This window comes from Thrips palmi, unplaced genomic scaffold, assembly GCF_012932325.1.
Source record: "Thrips palmi isolate BJ-2018 unplaced genomic scaffold, TpBJ-2018v1 HiC_scaffold_12, whole genome shotgun sequence".
Lineage (NCBI taxonomy): Eukaryota > Metazoa > Arthropoda > Insecta > Thysanoptera > Thripidae > Thrips > Thrips palmi.
In genome coordinates this window covers 6,038,184-6,053,913 of record NW_023144623.1, presented here as the reverse complement: position 1 = coordinate 6,053,913, position 15,730 = coordinate 6,038,184, and the positions used below count along the sequence as shown (strand labels likewise).

The 15,730-nt window shown below is 65.8% G+C and overlaps 1 protein-coding gene across 1 annotated transcript; it reads right to left on the bottom strand.

Annotated features, from left to right (window-relative positions):
• Positions 1 to 331: 331 nt before the first annotated feature.
• LOC117640353 (homeobox protein prospero) lies at positions 332 to 15,267 on the bottom strand. The gene is made up of 5 exons (XM_034376811.1): positions 12,761 to 15,267; positions 12,172 to 12,547; positions 10,528 to 10,705; positions 883 to 1,027; positions 332 to 641 (listed from the first exon to the last, which is right to left on the bottom strand). The coding sequence occupies exons 1-5, from the start codon at positions 15,260 to 15,262 to the stop codon at positions 462 to 464; spliced, it is 3,381 nt and encodes a 1,126-aa protein (XP_034232702.1). The 5' UTR covers positions 15,263 to 15,267; the 3' UTR covers positions 332 to 461.
• Between the last annotated feature and the right edge of the window lie 463 nt (positions 15,268 to 15,730).

The window sequence follows — 15,730 nt, the reverse complement described above, 5'->3', positions numbered from 1 at the left end:
ATATGATACAATAACCATTCGGAATGAGAAAGTCTTTGTCACTGGCGCCGAGTGGGGCCGAGGCGGGGCGGACGGTATCACAACACCCCGGCCGTCGAGCCGGTCGGGCCGAAGCCGGAGGGATCGGGAAGGCCGATCCGATCCGATCCGTGGGGGGCTGGGGGGCTGGTTGGCCCAGTGGCTGGGTCCAGGTCCGAGCAAGCACCACGTGCTACCCTGGTCGCGGCGGGGGAGTCCGCGGAGCGCCGCCGTGGCAAGTCACGCCGGGCCAGCGCGCCCACGCATCCAAGGCGGCGGGCTGGCTGCCCCCAGGGGGCGTACCCCAGGGGGCGTACCCCAGGAGGCATCCGGCTGGCGGGCACTCCGCGGCCGCTACGACCAGGCCTCGAGCGTCATCGAGCAGGAATTTACGAATCCCTGCAGGACGGCGCGCGGGGGCGAGCACGGGGCTTGTTCTCGTTTCATTCGAGCTGCTCCAGGAAGTTGGGCGACTTGAAGTACTCGGGCACGGGGTCGTCCATGCGGGAGATGACCTTGTAGATGGCCTTCTTCCACGAGGGCTCCGTGTCCTTGCCGCCCTGGATCGCCTTGTAGAACTCCTTGAGCGTCTGCTCCACCACGTACCGGAAGTTCTGCGGAACCTGCGAGCAGAGAGGAGAAGAGAAAGTGAGTAAACTGCCGAGGGGAACCAAGAGAAACGCCTGCGATGCGACGATAGGCAACCCGCCGCGCGTAGCTACCCAGCGGGCTGTCCACCCGAGCGCCCGGGCGCCTGGGACCGACGGCATAGGCAACCCGCCGCGGCCAGCCACTCGACGGGGTGCCTATGCTGGCGTGCAAGGCGCCCGACTTGACTAGAGAGAATGCTGTCATGATGCTCACCTCGATGTGGTTGTTGCGGTTGTAGTGCAGGTTGAGGACTCTGTAGATCTCGCTGTCGCCCAGCACCCTCAGGTCCTCCAGCTGCTTGATGCCCTCGCTCACGGCCTGCCGGGCGTACTTCTCCATCTGGATGTAGTAGAACTCCCTGCAACACACCAGAAAGAGACATTCCGTTAGAGAGATGTTGAGTTTCAGCCGATTTCGCGGTGGCCAGCGTGGCGGAGGATGCACTCCCTATTTCTCCCCTTCCCTCCCGCGGCCGCTAATTCCGGCAAGATTTCAATAATCCGCGCCAATTAGCGGCAAAGCCGTCGGACCGCGATGGGAAATTCAGCGCGGGCAATGAGAGCGCGGTGACAAGATTAACTTGACAAGGCAGGAGAGAGGGGGGAGGGGGAGGGGGAGGCTGCAGAGGCCCGCGCCCGCCCCCGCGCCTTGCAGCGCAGGCCCGTAAAAACCTTATGGAATGGGACTTCTTTCCAGTTTTATTCGGCAGCAAAGGCGCCGAGAGAGACAGAGGGAGAGGGACACGCCCAGGGACACGCGACAAGAGAGAGAGACAGAGACAGACACACGCCACGCGTCATTATTATCATTCTTATCGCCGCCATAATTATTTAGACGCCGTTCGCCCTGCTGGAATAAAACACGGCGAGCTTTTCATCGCGCTGTCTCTCTCGCACTCGCGGCGCCGCCGGCGGGGGTGCGAGAGAGACAGCCAGCACGGTTCGGGGGGCTTTTCCGCGAGCGCGCTCGCTGCCTGCCGCCCTCCGTCTGCGCGGCTTGAGGGGCCGACAGGCGGAACGACAGACAGGCAGGCAGGCCCGACAGGCAGGACGACCTCAAGTGCCAATGTGATCGTCACCTCACGCGTGACACGCAGCGGGGGAAAAGTATACGCGCACTTGGTTACTTGGGGCGGGCGGGGGCGGGGGAGGGGGGGGCATCGAGAGCTATAGGCGCCGGACCGGAGCGGCAGCAGCCGAGGCAGCAGCGCTCGCTCCCGGAGGTCGAGGTGAACGAAGAGTTGAGGAGTTGACACTCGAAGCCACCACCAGCGTCGCGTCGTCTCGTCCCTAACGTGATAACGACGTGGCGGGGCGTGGCGGGGCGGGGCGGGGGCGCAACGAGTGCCAATTAATGCCACACGGAGCCAAACAATAAGGTGCACGGAAGGGTTGCGAGAGGGGCGCGCGCCAACGAGAGCCATCGAACCGGGTCGCCGATGTATCGCAACGGCCGTGGCACGCCGTGGCACGCCGTGCGGCATGCAGACACACTGCACACCGGCGAGCAGACGACACTCACTCACACACTTGCACACACTCGCGTTGACGCGACTCTCGAAATTTAGGCCCGCGAGGAGGCAGCGAGGCAGCGCAGTGCGGTGGCAAGGCAAGCGTGAAGTGCGCTGCGCGCCACCACAAGGCGCATTCTGTTCCCAACGCTGCTAACTCGTCGTCGTCGCTCTGTCTCTCTCGCACTTACGCGGGGCCCCGCAGAGCCGCAGGGGTGCGAGAGAGACAGAGCGACGCGGCTTTGGCGCTGAAGCCGGCCGAAGCCACGCGCGGCGCACGGCGGCGGGCCTAACGAAGGCCGTCAATGCTTTCGTTTTGCTCGCCTCCGTACTGCCACACTGCAAGCCCAAAGGTCCAAGGCGACGCACAGTGCTCCGGAGGCGGTCAAAATCCCGGACGCGTTTTGAGCTCCAGAGTCGCCGCATGGGACTCGAACCGAACGTGTGACCCCACCAATGGATTGCTCTCCGAACGAGGAATCCATTGGTGGGGTCACACGCTCGGTTCGAGTCCTGTTTAGCGACTCTGGAGCTCAAAACGCGCCGGTCTTCTGGCCCACTGTGCAACGCTTCGCCCTTCACACAGCCTGGGCGAGTTTGGCGCCAAAACCGAGATCACAGCCGGCCCGGTGGTGCCCGGTGTGCTGCGCGGTCGCCCCGGTTGCCAACAAGAGCGAGACCCTCTCGTCGCCGAGCTGCTTTGCCGCCAACGGAAGCCAACGGCCGCGGACCACGGCGTCGACGTCCAGGACGCGCAGATGCCGGCTCAACCGCGGCCTTTCTTCCAAGACGACTTCCAAGACGGGGCGGGGCAGGGGGAGCGCGCGGAGAGGGCCGCGCACCCCTCAATGCAGCGACACACACACACACCTGGTTTGACCGGTGAGGGAGAAGGGGAGGGGAGGGGTTGACTGCATGACTCGGCTTCCGGCAAAGGGATGTGCGGTGTGATTTAAAGACAGCGATGCCAGGTCGTCGCTTTAAAACGCGTGACGAGGCGCACACACACAGACACACGCACACACAGACGCAACTCCATCAAAGTGGGCGACCTATATACAGAGACGGTCGTCGACTCGGCGTGTCGGGGCTGGTCGGGGCGTGCCGCAAGATGCGGGCGGACTTCTACACGGTTCGACTCGTGCGCACACCTTGCCTCCACGGCGCGTGCGTGCGTGTGTGTGTGTGTGTGTGTGTGTGTGTGATAGGCGGCGCTGCCTTGGCGCACCGCGACGGCCGGAACGGTACGGCCCACGGCCACCGCGGCGGCAGGGCAGCCCTCGCACAGTATAATCGTATTCCTTCCGAGAGTCGCGTCGCATTAGGGCCTTCCATCGAGGTATCGCATCGAGGTCGCCGCGATCATATTTCACCTCGGCCAGCTTCTCCTCCAGCAAGCAGCGCCCGACTCAGTCTGTCTCTCTCGCACCCCCACGGGACGCGCCGCGAGTGCGAGAGAGACGGAGTCGCTCGTCGGGCAGCCGCACCTGCCCGGTGTGGTGCCCCCCGCCGCCCCCCGCGCTTCACGCCCCCGCCACCCTTCCCCTCCGAGCAGCTGTCCCAGCAGCACGGGCCGAGGGGGCCGGCCGGGCCGGGCCGGGCCGGGGGCACATACACGCTGGCCACACATACCTGGCCTGTCCGCCACGCCACGGCGTGCCACGGCGTGCCACGGCGCGCCGCCAGGCCGCACCCGGAGGCAGCTGCTTCGAGCAACAGCTGCCCTTTAAACCACACGCTCTCGCTCTCTCACTCGCACACCCACACTCACGCACACACTGGATAGACGCGTGCGCGGCCCATAAGCAAGGCCATTGTCGAGGGCCTTTAACCGAAGGAGAAAGAGGCGATGTCTCCGCCACGCCGGGCCACGCCCCTCGCAGCGCCGCCGCGTCCCTTTAAACGCGCCAAAATAAAAGCCAAACCGAGCGATCGAGATTCGTGGCTGGATTTCGCCTCGAGACGAGTTCGCCTCTGAAGCCCCCGCCCCGCGGGGCAGACCGAACTGAGTCGTCGCTCTGTCCCTCTCGCACTCACGGGGCGCCCCGTGTGTGTGCGAGAGGGACAGGCTTTGCCCCGTTAGGCCCGCGCAACATCCTGAGCTACGATGTGGGTCGGCGCGGTGTTTGCCAAGTAGTCCTATCGCGCTATACGGGACTTGGGTGTGTCTCCTGCCCTGGCCTGGCCGACGGACAGACAGACGGACAGACAGACAGACAGGCGGGTGGAAAGTCTGCGGCGGAGGGCAATACGGCATTGAGAGAAAGAGAGAGACAGAAGAGCGGGCGCCAAAGATGAGGATCCATAAAAATCGAAGAAAATATAAAAGGCGGCGAGAACGGTCCTCGCGGGTCCTCGTCCTCGCGCGGCGGCGCGGCGCGGCACGGCGCGGCCCACTGTGGGGCGCTAAGGGCTCTCCGTTCCCGGCTCCCCAAAGGATGGCCAAGTGCTGGTGTCAGTCTGGGAATCAAGAGGGAGGGGCGGCGACGACGGCGACGACGCGATGGAGGTGTTCAGGCTGTAATTATAAAGTTGTCTGCGATGCCCTGTAAGACACCTAACGAGCACGGCGGCACGGCGGCACGGCGGACCAGCCAGCAGAGCGCCCAAAGCCCCGGATACTTCCAAGACTGGAGTGGGTGCCGCAGCTGCCCTGCCCGCCAAGGTCGGAAGTACTCACCGCGCTGTCTCTCTCGCACCCCCGCGGACGCTGCGGCACGCTGCGGGACGCGCCGCGAGTGCGAGAGAGACAGCGCGACGACGGCGCGGCAGGCGGGACAGGGCGAGACAGACAGGGTGTTCGGTTCGGAAGGCTAATCACAAGACGCGACGCTAAACTTTGCGCGCCAAGTTTGCGGCCGAACTTGCTTGCCCTGCCGAGCCGAGCCGGGCCGGCACTGCCAAGACACGCCGCCCAACAACAACAACAAGGACGAGCAGCGCCATGAATGGACGACAACAACAACAAGAAAGAATGCATGACAAACGGCCGCAAGTCGCCGCCGCAGACGACGCGCGCGGACCACCGTGTCTGCAGTGTACGTACAGTGTACACGCCTCGCCTCGTCCACCTCGTCACTGCTAATGAGAGGCCATGTCATAAGTAAGTAATGTTAATTGTGTCTCGCGACTTAGTCAGCGCAGCCCTCGGGCCGCGCCGTGCCGCGCCGTGCCGCGCCCTGCCCCCAACCCGTTCCCGTCCCGCGGGGTTGCCGTGGGTGGGGCTCCCCGTCGGCCTCCGCTCTGCGGGCAAGTAAGACGCCCGATAAGTCGTTTATACCTTCCTCCTTTTTGGCGGCAAACTTGCTTCCGGTTAATTACGCCAAAAGAGAGAGAGAGAGAGAGCGGCGCAGAAGGAAGGGCACAAAGCGAAAATGCAGAAAAAAGAGAAAGAGAGAAAGAAAGCAAGAAGCTCGTCGTTTTGTTGTCGCGGGATTGGCGACGTCGGGATGGAGAGGCATGGACCCCCTCGTCTTGAACTCGCGGAAGCGGGCCGATGCCGAACGGGACTCTCTGTCTCTCTCGCACTCAAGGCCGGCGTGCCGCGGGGGCGAGAGAGACAGAGAGAGAGCGAGAGTGGCGGACTACTGGGGGTTCTCCGTGGCCGGCAGGCCCGGCAGGCCCGGCAGGCCGAGCCGGACCGGCGGGGAGAAAAAAGTCTTTTTAATTGGCCTGGCGAAGAGATTGGAGGCAAGGGTGCAGGCGAGGCGGGCTGCGCAGGCGAAGACGGGGTAGATGCAGCCAGGCCGGGCCGGGCCGGGCAGGGCCGCGCCGGCCCGGCTCACTTCAAAACTCCAAACAATGCGAAAGCTACTTGCAAATTGAGGGCGGAGCAGCAAGTTTGCAGGAGTTGCGCTGGCCAGGCTGGTGCGTTGTAAGTCCCGGCCCTGCCGCCCCACCGTAGGGACTCGCCAAGGTGCTGCGGTGCCAACCCAGACTCATTCCCCACAGTGTCGCTCTGTCTCTCTCGCACCCAAGGGGCGCCCCGCGACGAGGGCGAGAGTGAGAGAGACAGAGACACGGCCGTGTTTCGCCTCGCGGCTCGCGGCCCGCAGTAATGCGTGCTACTCACGCGAGCCGCGAGCGAAAGGGTGAGACATCGACGGGTCGACAGACATGCAGGCAGACGGACAGACAGACAGGCCGCGCGACATGAAAAAGGAACAAAAGACGCGCCTCGCGGTCGCCGCTTGGCTGGAGCGCCAGTTTTTGGGACAACCCCGCTTTACGCTAATAAGGCTTGTCCGGACTTGGAGGAGCTAGCCGCGCCTGGGCGGGCCTGCAGACTCATTCCGAGAGTCGTTCTCGTCGCGCCGTCTCCCTCGCACTCATGGGGCGGCCCGTACGGGTGCGAGAGAGACAGAGCGACGAAAACGACTCTGAGGCGAGCCCCCAGGGTGGCGGTGGCTGGTGGCACCCCTAGCAACGCCTGCCTAGCCCCGCCCGGCCCGCCCGGCCTAATGGCTCTTGCCACACACTTGGAGTTGCCAACAACTCGCGTCCCGTCCCGACCAGGTCCCGTCCCGGCATTTACCGCCGGACCTCACGGCAAGCGAGAGCGAGGTCTGTCTCTGTCTCTCTCGCACTGGCGGGGCGCCCCGCGTGGGTGCGAGAGAGACAGGCTGCACCCTGCGAGGTAAGGCGGCCGTGCCAAGTGCGCCTCGCCCTTGCGGCCCTTGCGGCACTCCCAGATAAGCCGGCGAGATTTCAAACTGGCATGATGCCGCCAAGTTGGCGGGGCCGAGACGACGCCGTCGACGGAGCGGCGCGGCACGGCGCACAGTGGGCAAGAAGACCGGTGGAGGCGGACAAAACTCGAGACGCGGTTTGAGCTCCAGAGTCGCTAAATGGGACTCGAAACGAACGTGTGACCCCACCAATGGATGGCTCTCCGAACGAGGAATCCATTGGTGGGGTCACACGTTCCGTTTGAGACCTGTTTAGCGACTCTGGAACTCAAAACGCGTCTCGAGTTCTGTCCGCCTCCACCGGTCTTCTGGCCCACTGTGCGGCGCGGAGCCAAGCTTGAGCGAAGCGCGCCCCGAAACTTTGGGCGACAACAACTCCGCGTCCATCAACCAGTAATGACGCGCCTAGGCTCCATATGGCAGGGCGCGCTGCACTGTCCACTGCCCGGACCGCATCGCGTGTCGCCAGCTCGGCCTGCCCCGCCTGGCCGGCTGCTCGGCCGGGGCGGTAAGGAAATGGCCCGTTTCCGGCCGGAACTTGGCACGCGAGGTGAGAACGGAGTGTGGCGCCGCGGCGCCGCCAAACCACCCCTTGCTTGCCGGCCTGCCGGACAGACGGGGCTGGCGACTCGCGAACGTCCTTATCTCTCCCCCCCCCCCCCCCGGCGCCCACAACAACTCATTTACACGCCAAACTATTAAGGAGCAACAGTACCATTAGGGCCACGGAGTTTCTCATAAATCGACCCCGGCCTCCGCGGCGGCGTCCACACCGCCTCGGCCGGCACACTGCAAACGCGCTCCGGGCAATCACATTAGGCCGCGCCTCATCAGGCATCGGCAAATACCTCCCCGTCTTCCGGTGGCGTGGTCGTCGTCGCCTCGGCCGGGCCTTGGGCCGCCTTGGGCAGTCGTCGCGCTGTCTCTCTCGCACCCCTACGGGACGCCCCGTGAGTGCGAGAGAGACAGAGCGACGAAAACGCCTCTCGGAATCGGTGTGCAGGCCGGCCGCGACACGACAGGGTGGCCACCTGTTATCGCCGCGCGGACATCGCGGACCCCTCCCCTCCCCCTCGCGGACACACGGCGGCCCATGCAAGGAAGCATAAAACACGGCCTCGCTCCGTCTCTCTCGCACTCGCGGGGCGCGCCGTAGGGGTGCGACGCAGAGCCACTGCAGGGAATGATAAAATAATTACCGGGAGGAGGTGGACGCCGCGCCGCGGCGCCGCGACATATTGCGGGGGAGGAGCCATTAGACGGTGGACATCGGCCGGCCGGCCGCGCCACAAAACGCCGGGCGCGCCGCGCGACGCCAAGGGAAGGGGGACACTCTACACTCTGCACACAGCGGCGCCGCGCCGCGCCGTGATGGCGGCTTATTTCCTTGAAAGGCACACACACATAGGGTTGCCCCCCGGCCAATCATGACGACGATCCACCTTATACAAAATTAACGCGGCGCGGCTGTGTCCCCGCGCTGCGCCCGGCCCGGCCCCGCGCCGCGCCGCGCGTGGATTCCGAGATAAGAGGAAAAAGAATATCCGAAAACGGAAAACGGACTGGCGAGTGTCGCGTGGCACAACAGTGTCGCGTGCAAGGCAGCGGCGGGCCGCCTCCGCGCCGTCTCTCTCGCACTCGAGGGGCGCTCCGCAGCTCCGCAGGGGTGCGAGAGAGACGCAGCCCCGCGACGGCCGGTCAAGCGGCGCCGGGACGCTCCGCGACGCCCAAAGCGACGCGTCGCGCAAGATTGAGTGTCACCTGACGGCGCCTGACGGCCAGCGCGCCCAGCCGGGCACTAATGGCTTTTGGGGAGGGCCGACAGGGTAGTTTCCTCGACGGACACTCGCGCGGCGGACGAAAAAAAACAACAACAACAAAAAACACACCACTACGGAAAAGTATAGAGTCACTTGGACTGTCCCTTCTGGCTATCGACCTGCAGGCACAACGGGAAATGGCCGTGGGGCCTAAATGACCGTGGGGGCGGCGGTGCACATGTCGCAGCCATCGGAGAGCCAGCGGCAAGCCACACGCGCACCCACGGCAAGGTCTACAACCTCGGCACACTCATGCCGAGCGTCGTCGCTCTGTCTCTCTCGCACCTGCACGGGGAGCCCCGCGAGTGCGAGAGAGACGCCACCGCCACCACGCCGACGACGGGCATCTGCAGGCGTCCAGGTGCGAGGCGGCCTCGATCGAGTGCATAAGGCGGACGGGAAGGAGCGGAGCAAGGAGGAAAAGAGGGAAGGGGAACTGAGGAAGCAAGCCGTGCTCAAGACACCCCCTCCCCCCGCTCCCCGCCTGCGACAAAGTGTAAACACCACAAACGAAAAAGAGTGAGCGTATACCGCCGAGTGTGACCAGGGGAGGTGCGTGGTGTGTGCACAGATGCACGCACTCACACATGCACACACGGACACACACACACACACAGCCGCGCCACTAGCGCCACGCATGACGGGCAGGCGCGTCGGCGCAGAAAGTAGTGCGAGCGAGACGGACGATGCGACGGAAAAAACGAGGTTGGTGATCTCGGCGCCCGCGCGTCCGCGTTGCGTCCGGCTGTCCGCCCGCCCGGCGGCAAAGACAAAACCAAAGACAAGCAGGAAAAAATGAATGAAAGTTCACGAGCGAGTAAAGCTCGTGCAAAAGGGTTGAAAACCGCGATGAACAAAGTGCGGTTCGGCCAAAGGGCCCGAGCTGCGCTCTGTCTCTCTCGCACCTGTACGAGACTCTCCACGAGTGCGAGAGAGACAGACCGTCAGAATCAGTCTGCTGGGCAGTTGCATTTGGCGCCGCGCCGCCCCCCGGTGGCGGCGCCCCGCCCCGCCCCCTTCATCTCGCACTTCTCGGCGTTCTTCCGGGCCGCGCCTTTCTCATCGCTTTTTGCCGCCACTGCCGCCGGCGTTGCGGGCATTCAAGGTGTGTACCCAGGTGTCACCAGACGAGGGGCAAGAGAAAGACCGCCGCGCCAGAGAGAAGAACTCTCGCGCCTCGGAGCGGCGGGAAAAAAAGAGGGGGGGGGGGGCTTTGGGGCGTAAGTGATCCGAAGGCAACCCTTTGGTCTCGTCTCAAAGGCAGCGCGCCTTTTAAACCTCGCGCCCTTTCTCGGCCTCGCTCGGCTTCCACCTGGGCTGCAAACGTAAAGTCGCGCAAAGTCTTGCCTCGCCGTTGTCGCGTCGCAGTCGGACCAATTACAAATCTCGCCGCGCCTTGCAGTTTGCCTGAGCCGCGGTTCTCTCTCTCTCTCTCCCCCTTCTCTCTGTCGTCGTCGCGGAGCTCGGCGGCCGGGGCGGCCGGGGGGATGCAGCACAAAAAGCGACCGTTGGCGGCGGCAGCGCGTCGTCTATGATGTGTGCTTTGATTGTATGCGCGAGGGGGAGGGGAGGGGAGGGGAGGGGGAGGGGAGGGGGCTCCTCTCTCTCTCTACCTGAGTCGCGCGGCAATCAGGTCTGGAGGAACTGGAGTCATACAGGTAAAAAAAGTAGCTTTCTCTTGGGCGACTTGCTCGGCGAGGAGGGGGACAACGAGGGGTGGGGATGGGACCACGCGGCCCGATGCATGGTCGCAGTCATTCCAAACGCACCTAGAAGACAAAAAGAAGTACTCCGGCCCGGGCGCGAACCCGGGCCAGTTCGGCCACGACTTTGAACTCACCTGAAGTTGGAGAACCACTTGACGAGCTGCGCGGTGTTGTTCTTGTTGAACTTGATGTCGGGGAAGTACATCTTGAGCACCGCGGAGCTGGGGTACCGCACCCAGAAGAACATGAGCTTGGCCTTCCTCAGGTGCATCGGCGTCAGCGTGGACGAGTGGGGCCCAGATAGCGACGAGGCTGCAACGAGAAACAAAAAATAAAATCGAGATCCGCGCGGCGGCCCCCCGGGCGGGATTCGAACCCGCGGCTTGGCCGCGGATTGCGGTCAGAGTCATGCAGTGGGTCTTCGATCTGGCCCTAGCGCCGCCTGGCGCCGCCTTGCAGGTCCCGTCCCGCTGTAAGGCTTCTGTAGACGGACGCGGCGACGCGGCACACCGGCAAGGCGCGCGGCGGGGCCGCCCGCCCCCGCCCCGACCTCCCTCAGCCCCCGGCCGCGCCCCGGCATGCCCACCAATCCGGTTATAGAGGCGGTCTCCATTTTAGCGCGATCTGGCTTGGCCGCCGACTCAAGGCTCGATTTCACTCCGTGACGGACGCGGCTCGTGCGGTATGCATTTCCCAGTGGGGCGACCGAGCGGGCCGAGGGGGTGCGACTGAGACGCATACCGGAAGGCGGCGGGGGCGGCCGGTGATAGCCGCGGACAGTCCTCGACCGCAAGGGGCGGCGGGGGCAAGTACCACTGGTGCCGGCGAAGCGAAGCGCCACAAATGCCGCACCACTGGAGAACGCGCTGCTTCCCGGGAGCGGGGCAGGGGGAGGGGGTTGTAGCGGAAGCGGACTTCCGACGCCGGGCTGTCTTCACACGGCACGGGCTGGCACTGCTTGGGGTGGGCGGGACCGAGGCGGCCGGGGTTCGAGTCCCAGTGACTTCTAAGACTTCCCCTCCTCAATGTTATCTTGCCCTCAATCCAATTACAAGCGCATGCAAACACATCACCCTTCCATCTGATCCGCCCCGCCCCGCCCCGCCCCCGGCCGGCCGGACGGAGGCTCCTCCTCATACGATGGATGGATGAAGCCCCACGTGATCCGGCGGGCGAAAGGCCAAAGATGATGACTTGGCAAAAGCAAAAGGCCCCGCGGATCAAGGGTCGAGGCGACAACGGACCGGCCTAACACGTGCACGTGGCTCGGCCGGCGCCAGACAGTCCGACTGCGATATCAAAAATGAATAAAAATGATTGTTTTGCGCGCGTATTCGAACCCGGACCCTACTGCCGCGACCCTCCCCGGCCACGAGGACGGCATGCCGTTTGTGCATGGGGAATCGAGTCAACACAACGCGACGCTGAATTATAAAAAAGGACGCTTTGATATCTCAGGACAGGCTGCGGTTGGGCGACCGCACGCCGCCGGGCGCCGTGGCGCTCCCTCCTCCCTTCGTGTCGTGACGACGGCCGGCACCGCCGGCACACTGGCTCGGAGCGCTGCCGTCTCACTCGCACCTCCGCGGCGCGGCCCGCGAGTGCGAGAGAGACGGGGGACGCCGTCCGGCACCAGGCCGCAGGCGAAGGAGCGGCTAATGGGGCATCAATTTTCAACAAGGTCATATCGGTTACCCCGGAGGGGCGCTGCGAAGGCGGGGCGGCATGCAACAGGTGGCGGCAAATTCGAAATGCGAGAGAGGGAGCAGAGTACTCACGGTCCTCGTGCTTCATCCGGTAGCTGAACGACATGGACTGCGACAGGCCGTCGTAGGGGCCGTCGCCGGAGTTGCAGTCGGAGCGGTCCAGGCTGTCCAGCCCCGAGGCTCCGCGCAGCACGCCGTAGTCGGGCGAGCCGCCGTGGTGGCCGTGGGTGGCCGCCATGAGCGCGGGGTGCAGCAGCGGCGGCAGCGGCGGCGGCGAGTCCCGGAGCGCGAGCGGCGGCGACGCCGACATGTGGGGCACGTGCGAGTAGAAGGGCGAGTAGGGCGAGAAGACCTGGCTCTCGTGCAGGCCGGGGTTGGGGATGGCCACCGAGGTGGGCAGCGACACGGGCAGCATGGGCGGCACGGAGGCGTGCGGGTGGTAGGGCCGCTGGCCGGGCGGCGGCGGCGAGTCCGCGCCCAGGGCGCCGTGGGAGCCGAGGGCGCCGTGGGGTGGCACGCCGGCCGGCAGGCCTCGGTGCTGCATGGCCGGCTGGGGTGGCTGCTGCGGCTGCTGCTGCTGCTGCTGGTGGGGGCCGGCCGCCTGTTGCTGCTGCCTGTCCGGGGGCTGCGGGGTGCCCGTCGGCGTCCGGGGGCTGCCGGCCGGCGGAGGGTGCTGCGGCTGGGGCGTCCCGGCGCCGTCCAGCGGCGACTGCATGGGCCCCAGCGGGCCGAGCGGGCCCACGCCCTCCTGCGCCAGGATCCTGGACACGGTCCTGGGGGTGATGCGGGTGTCCGTCACCTTGTGGCGCTTCTTCTTGGCGGTCACCACGAGGCTCAGGGCCTCGTTCTGCTCCGGCACGCCCTCGCGGTGCCGGTCGTCGAACACGTGCGGGAGGCCCTGTCCGAGGCCCTGTCCGAGCCCCTGGCCGAGCCCGGACATGGAGTAGAGCGCGGCGGCCGCGGCGTTGGGCAGCTTGGGCGTGGGGAACATCATGGCGTTGGGCGAGGGCCGCACGTGGGGCGGCATCAGGTCGCTGTTGCCGGCCGCGCCGCTGCTGCCCGGCGTGGGGCAGGCCGCCGACTGCGTGGGCGTGCTGGCGTTGAAGGGCGCGCCGTTCATCCGCGGGCCGTTGGGCCTTCCCTCGGACAGCACCTTGGTGCGCGGTGACTTCCGGTCCAGGAGCTGCGACGCCAGCAGCAGGTCCTTGTTGAGCTGCTCCGAGTCGCCGCTCTTGTACCGGTTGCGCTGCTGCACGTACCGCGACACGATCGAGTCCACCAGGTTGGCGACGGACGAGCTGATCTCGGACTTGAGCACGTCGGCCAGCCCGTCCAGGTCGACGGGCGCGCTGCGGAACAGGGCGAACCTCTCGGAGAAGTCCTTCTGCTGTTGCTGCTGCTGCATCTGGTGGTGCTGCTCGCGGTTGCGCTCCTGCTGCTGGCGCTGCTGCTCCGCGGCCTCGGCCTTGGCGGCCTGCTGCTCCAGGAACAGCTTGTGGCTGACGCCGAGGTACATGCTGAGGGCCGTCGGGTGGTGCTGCGGGTGGTGCGGGTGGTGCGGGTGGTAGTGCTCGTTGGCGAGCGCCTGCTGCTGCATCAGCGCCAGCTGCATGGGGTGCGGCGGGAACATGGGGTTGCCGTGGTGAGGGTGGATCTTGGGCGGCGCCATCTGCTTCACGACCGGCGAGGTCGCGCTGCTGGGCGTCGTCGGCGCGCTCACGGCCTCCTTCACGGAGGACTCCTTGGCGGGCGTGGCGGGCGGCGAGCTGTCGTCCTTGCCGGTCTTGTCGGACAGGCTGAGGCTGTTGTCGGCGTCCTGGTCCTGGTCGCCGTCCTGCTCGTCCTGGTCCGCGTCCATGTCCTGGTCCTGGTCCGCGGGCTCGCGCTCCGGCTCCAGGATGTCACTGTTGTTGTCGTCGGCGGCGGACTCGTCCAAGTCCTGGTCCTGGGTGTCGACCTGCTCCATGCGGGTGCAGAGCTGCACGTACTGGTGCTGCATCTCCACCAGCTTCTCCTGCATAGTGCGCAGCTGCGACTTGAGCACGCTCTTCTCGGCGTGCTTCTGTCGGATGGTGCTGGAGTCCTCGTCGTCCATCATGAGGGCCTGCATGCCCATGGCCACGCCGAGCCCCGCGTCGTGCTGCTGGGGGTGGTACAGCTTGCGCTTCTTGCAGCCGTTGACGGCCTGGGGGCCCTGTGGCGGCTGTGGCAGGGGCGAGGACCTCGTCATGGTGGACACGATGTTCTCGACGCGCTTCCTCTTCAGGTCCACGCCGCTGCCGCTCGACTTCTTGTCGTCGTCGTCCTCCGCGTCGTCAGCGAGCACGTCCTTGACGTCGGTCGTCGTGGCCGTCGAGTGCACTGACATGTCCGAGTCCGACTCGGCCGCGTCGCCGTTCACGTGCTTGTCACTGTCGTTGAGGCGCGCGGGCGATCTCGCGCCGCCGTCGGCCGCGGTGCCGGAGGCCATCCCGGAGGCCATGGCGGAGGCCATCCCGGAGGCCATGCCGGAGGCCATCCCGGAGGCCATGCTAGAGGCCATGCCGGAGGCCAGGTCCCCGCCGTTGACCAGTTTGTTGCCGCTCGCACCGGCACTAACACTGCACACCAATTCACTCGCGTCACTACTGTCACTGCCGTTCTTGAGGTCGTTGTTGTTGTTGGCCAGCGCCATGTTGTTGTTGTTGTTGTTGACGGGGTCGTGGTCGCCGCTCTGGAGCTCCTGCTCCAGGGCGAGCAGCTCCTTCTTGCGGCCCTGCAGGATGTCGCGCAGCATGTGGTCCTCGTCGACGAGGCCGCGCCGGATCATGACGCCGACGGCGCTGTTGACGGCGCCGCTGTAGCAGTCCACGTCGCCGACGGCTCCCCCCACGGCGCCGACGCCTCCCAGCGCGCCGAGGGCGCAGGGGTCCTTGCGGCCCAACAACTCGTTGAGCATCTTGGCCGAGCCGAAGCCCTGGCCCAGGAAGCCGATGCTGTGCTGCTGGCTGAACAGCTGCTCGTACGGACTGCCGCTGAGGAAGGTCGGGCGCGAACTGAAGTTGGGGATGGAGGAGTAGCTGTTCCTAGGCTCGCCCGCGTCCACGCGTTGCCGCTGCCTCTTCTTCAGTAGCTTGTCGCCGTACAACCCCAAGCATTTGCTCTCCTCCTCCGATGACATCATAAGAAAGGCCGGCTAGGATTGGCCGAGGGAGCGTGCCTGGCTTCCCCCTCCACAAGGCGTCTACCCCCACCTCACTCTCCGACGGCGTAGCGCGGCGCGGCGTCGGCCTCCCCCCCTCGACGGCGTCGTCGGCGGCGTAGCGTCGTCGTCGGCGGCTCTCGATCAGCTCGGCTCGGCTCGGCTTGGCTCGGTCCGGCTCGTCAGCAAGGCAGCAGCACCCGGCCCATGGCACGACCTGCAAGGTGGAGCACAACAACTGTCAGCATCAGGAGGAAGGCAGGAAGCGGGGGGAGGGAGCGGCGGCTAGCCTCGGCCGGGCTCGCTCCGCCGCGCTCGCACCTGCCCCCTCCACGGGTACCGCACTGGTACCGCACTGGTACCGGGTGCCGTATGGCTCGGCCGTCTGACTCAGCAACAGGCGCGCACTCCTAACGTCAAACTCCCCACCCCCCTCGCGGCCCCGCGGCG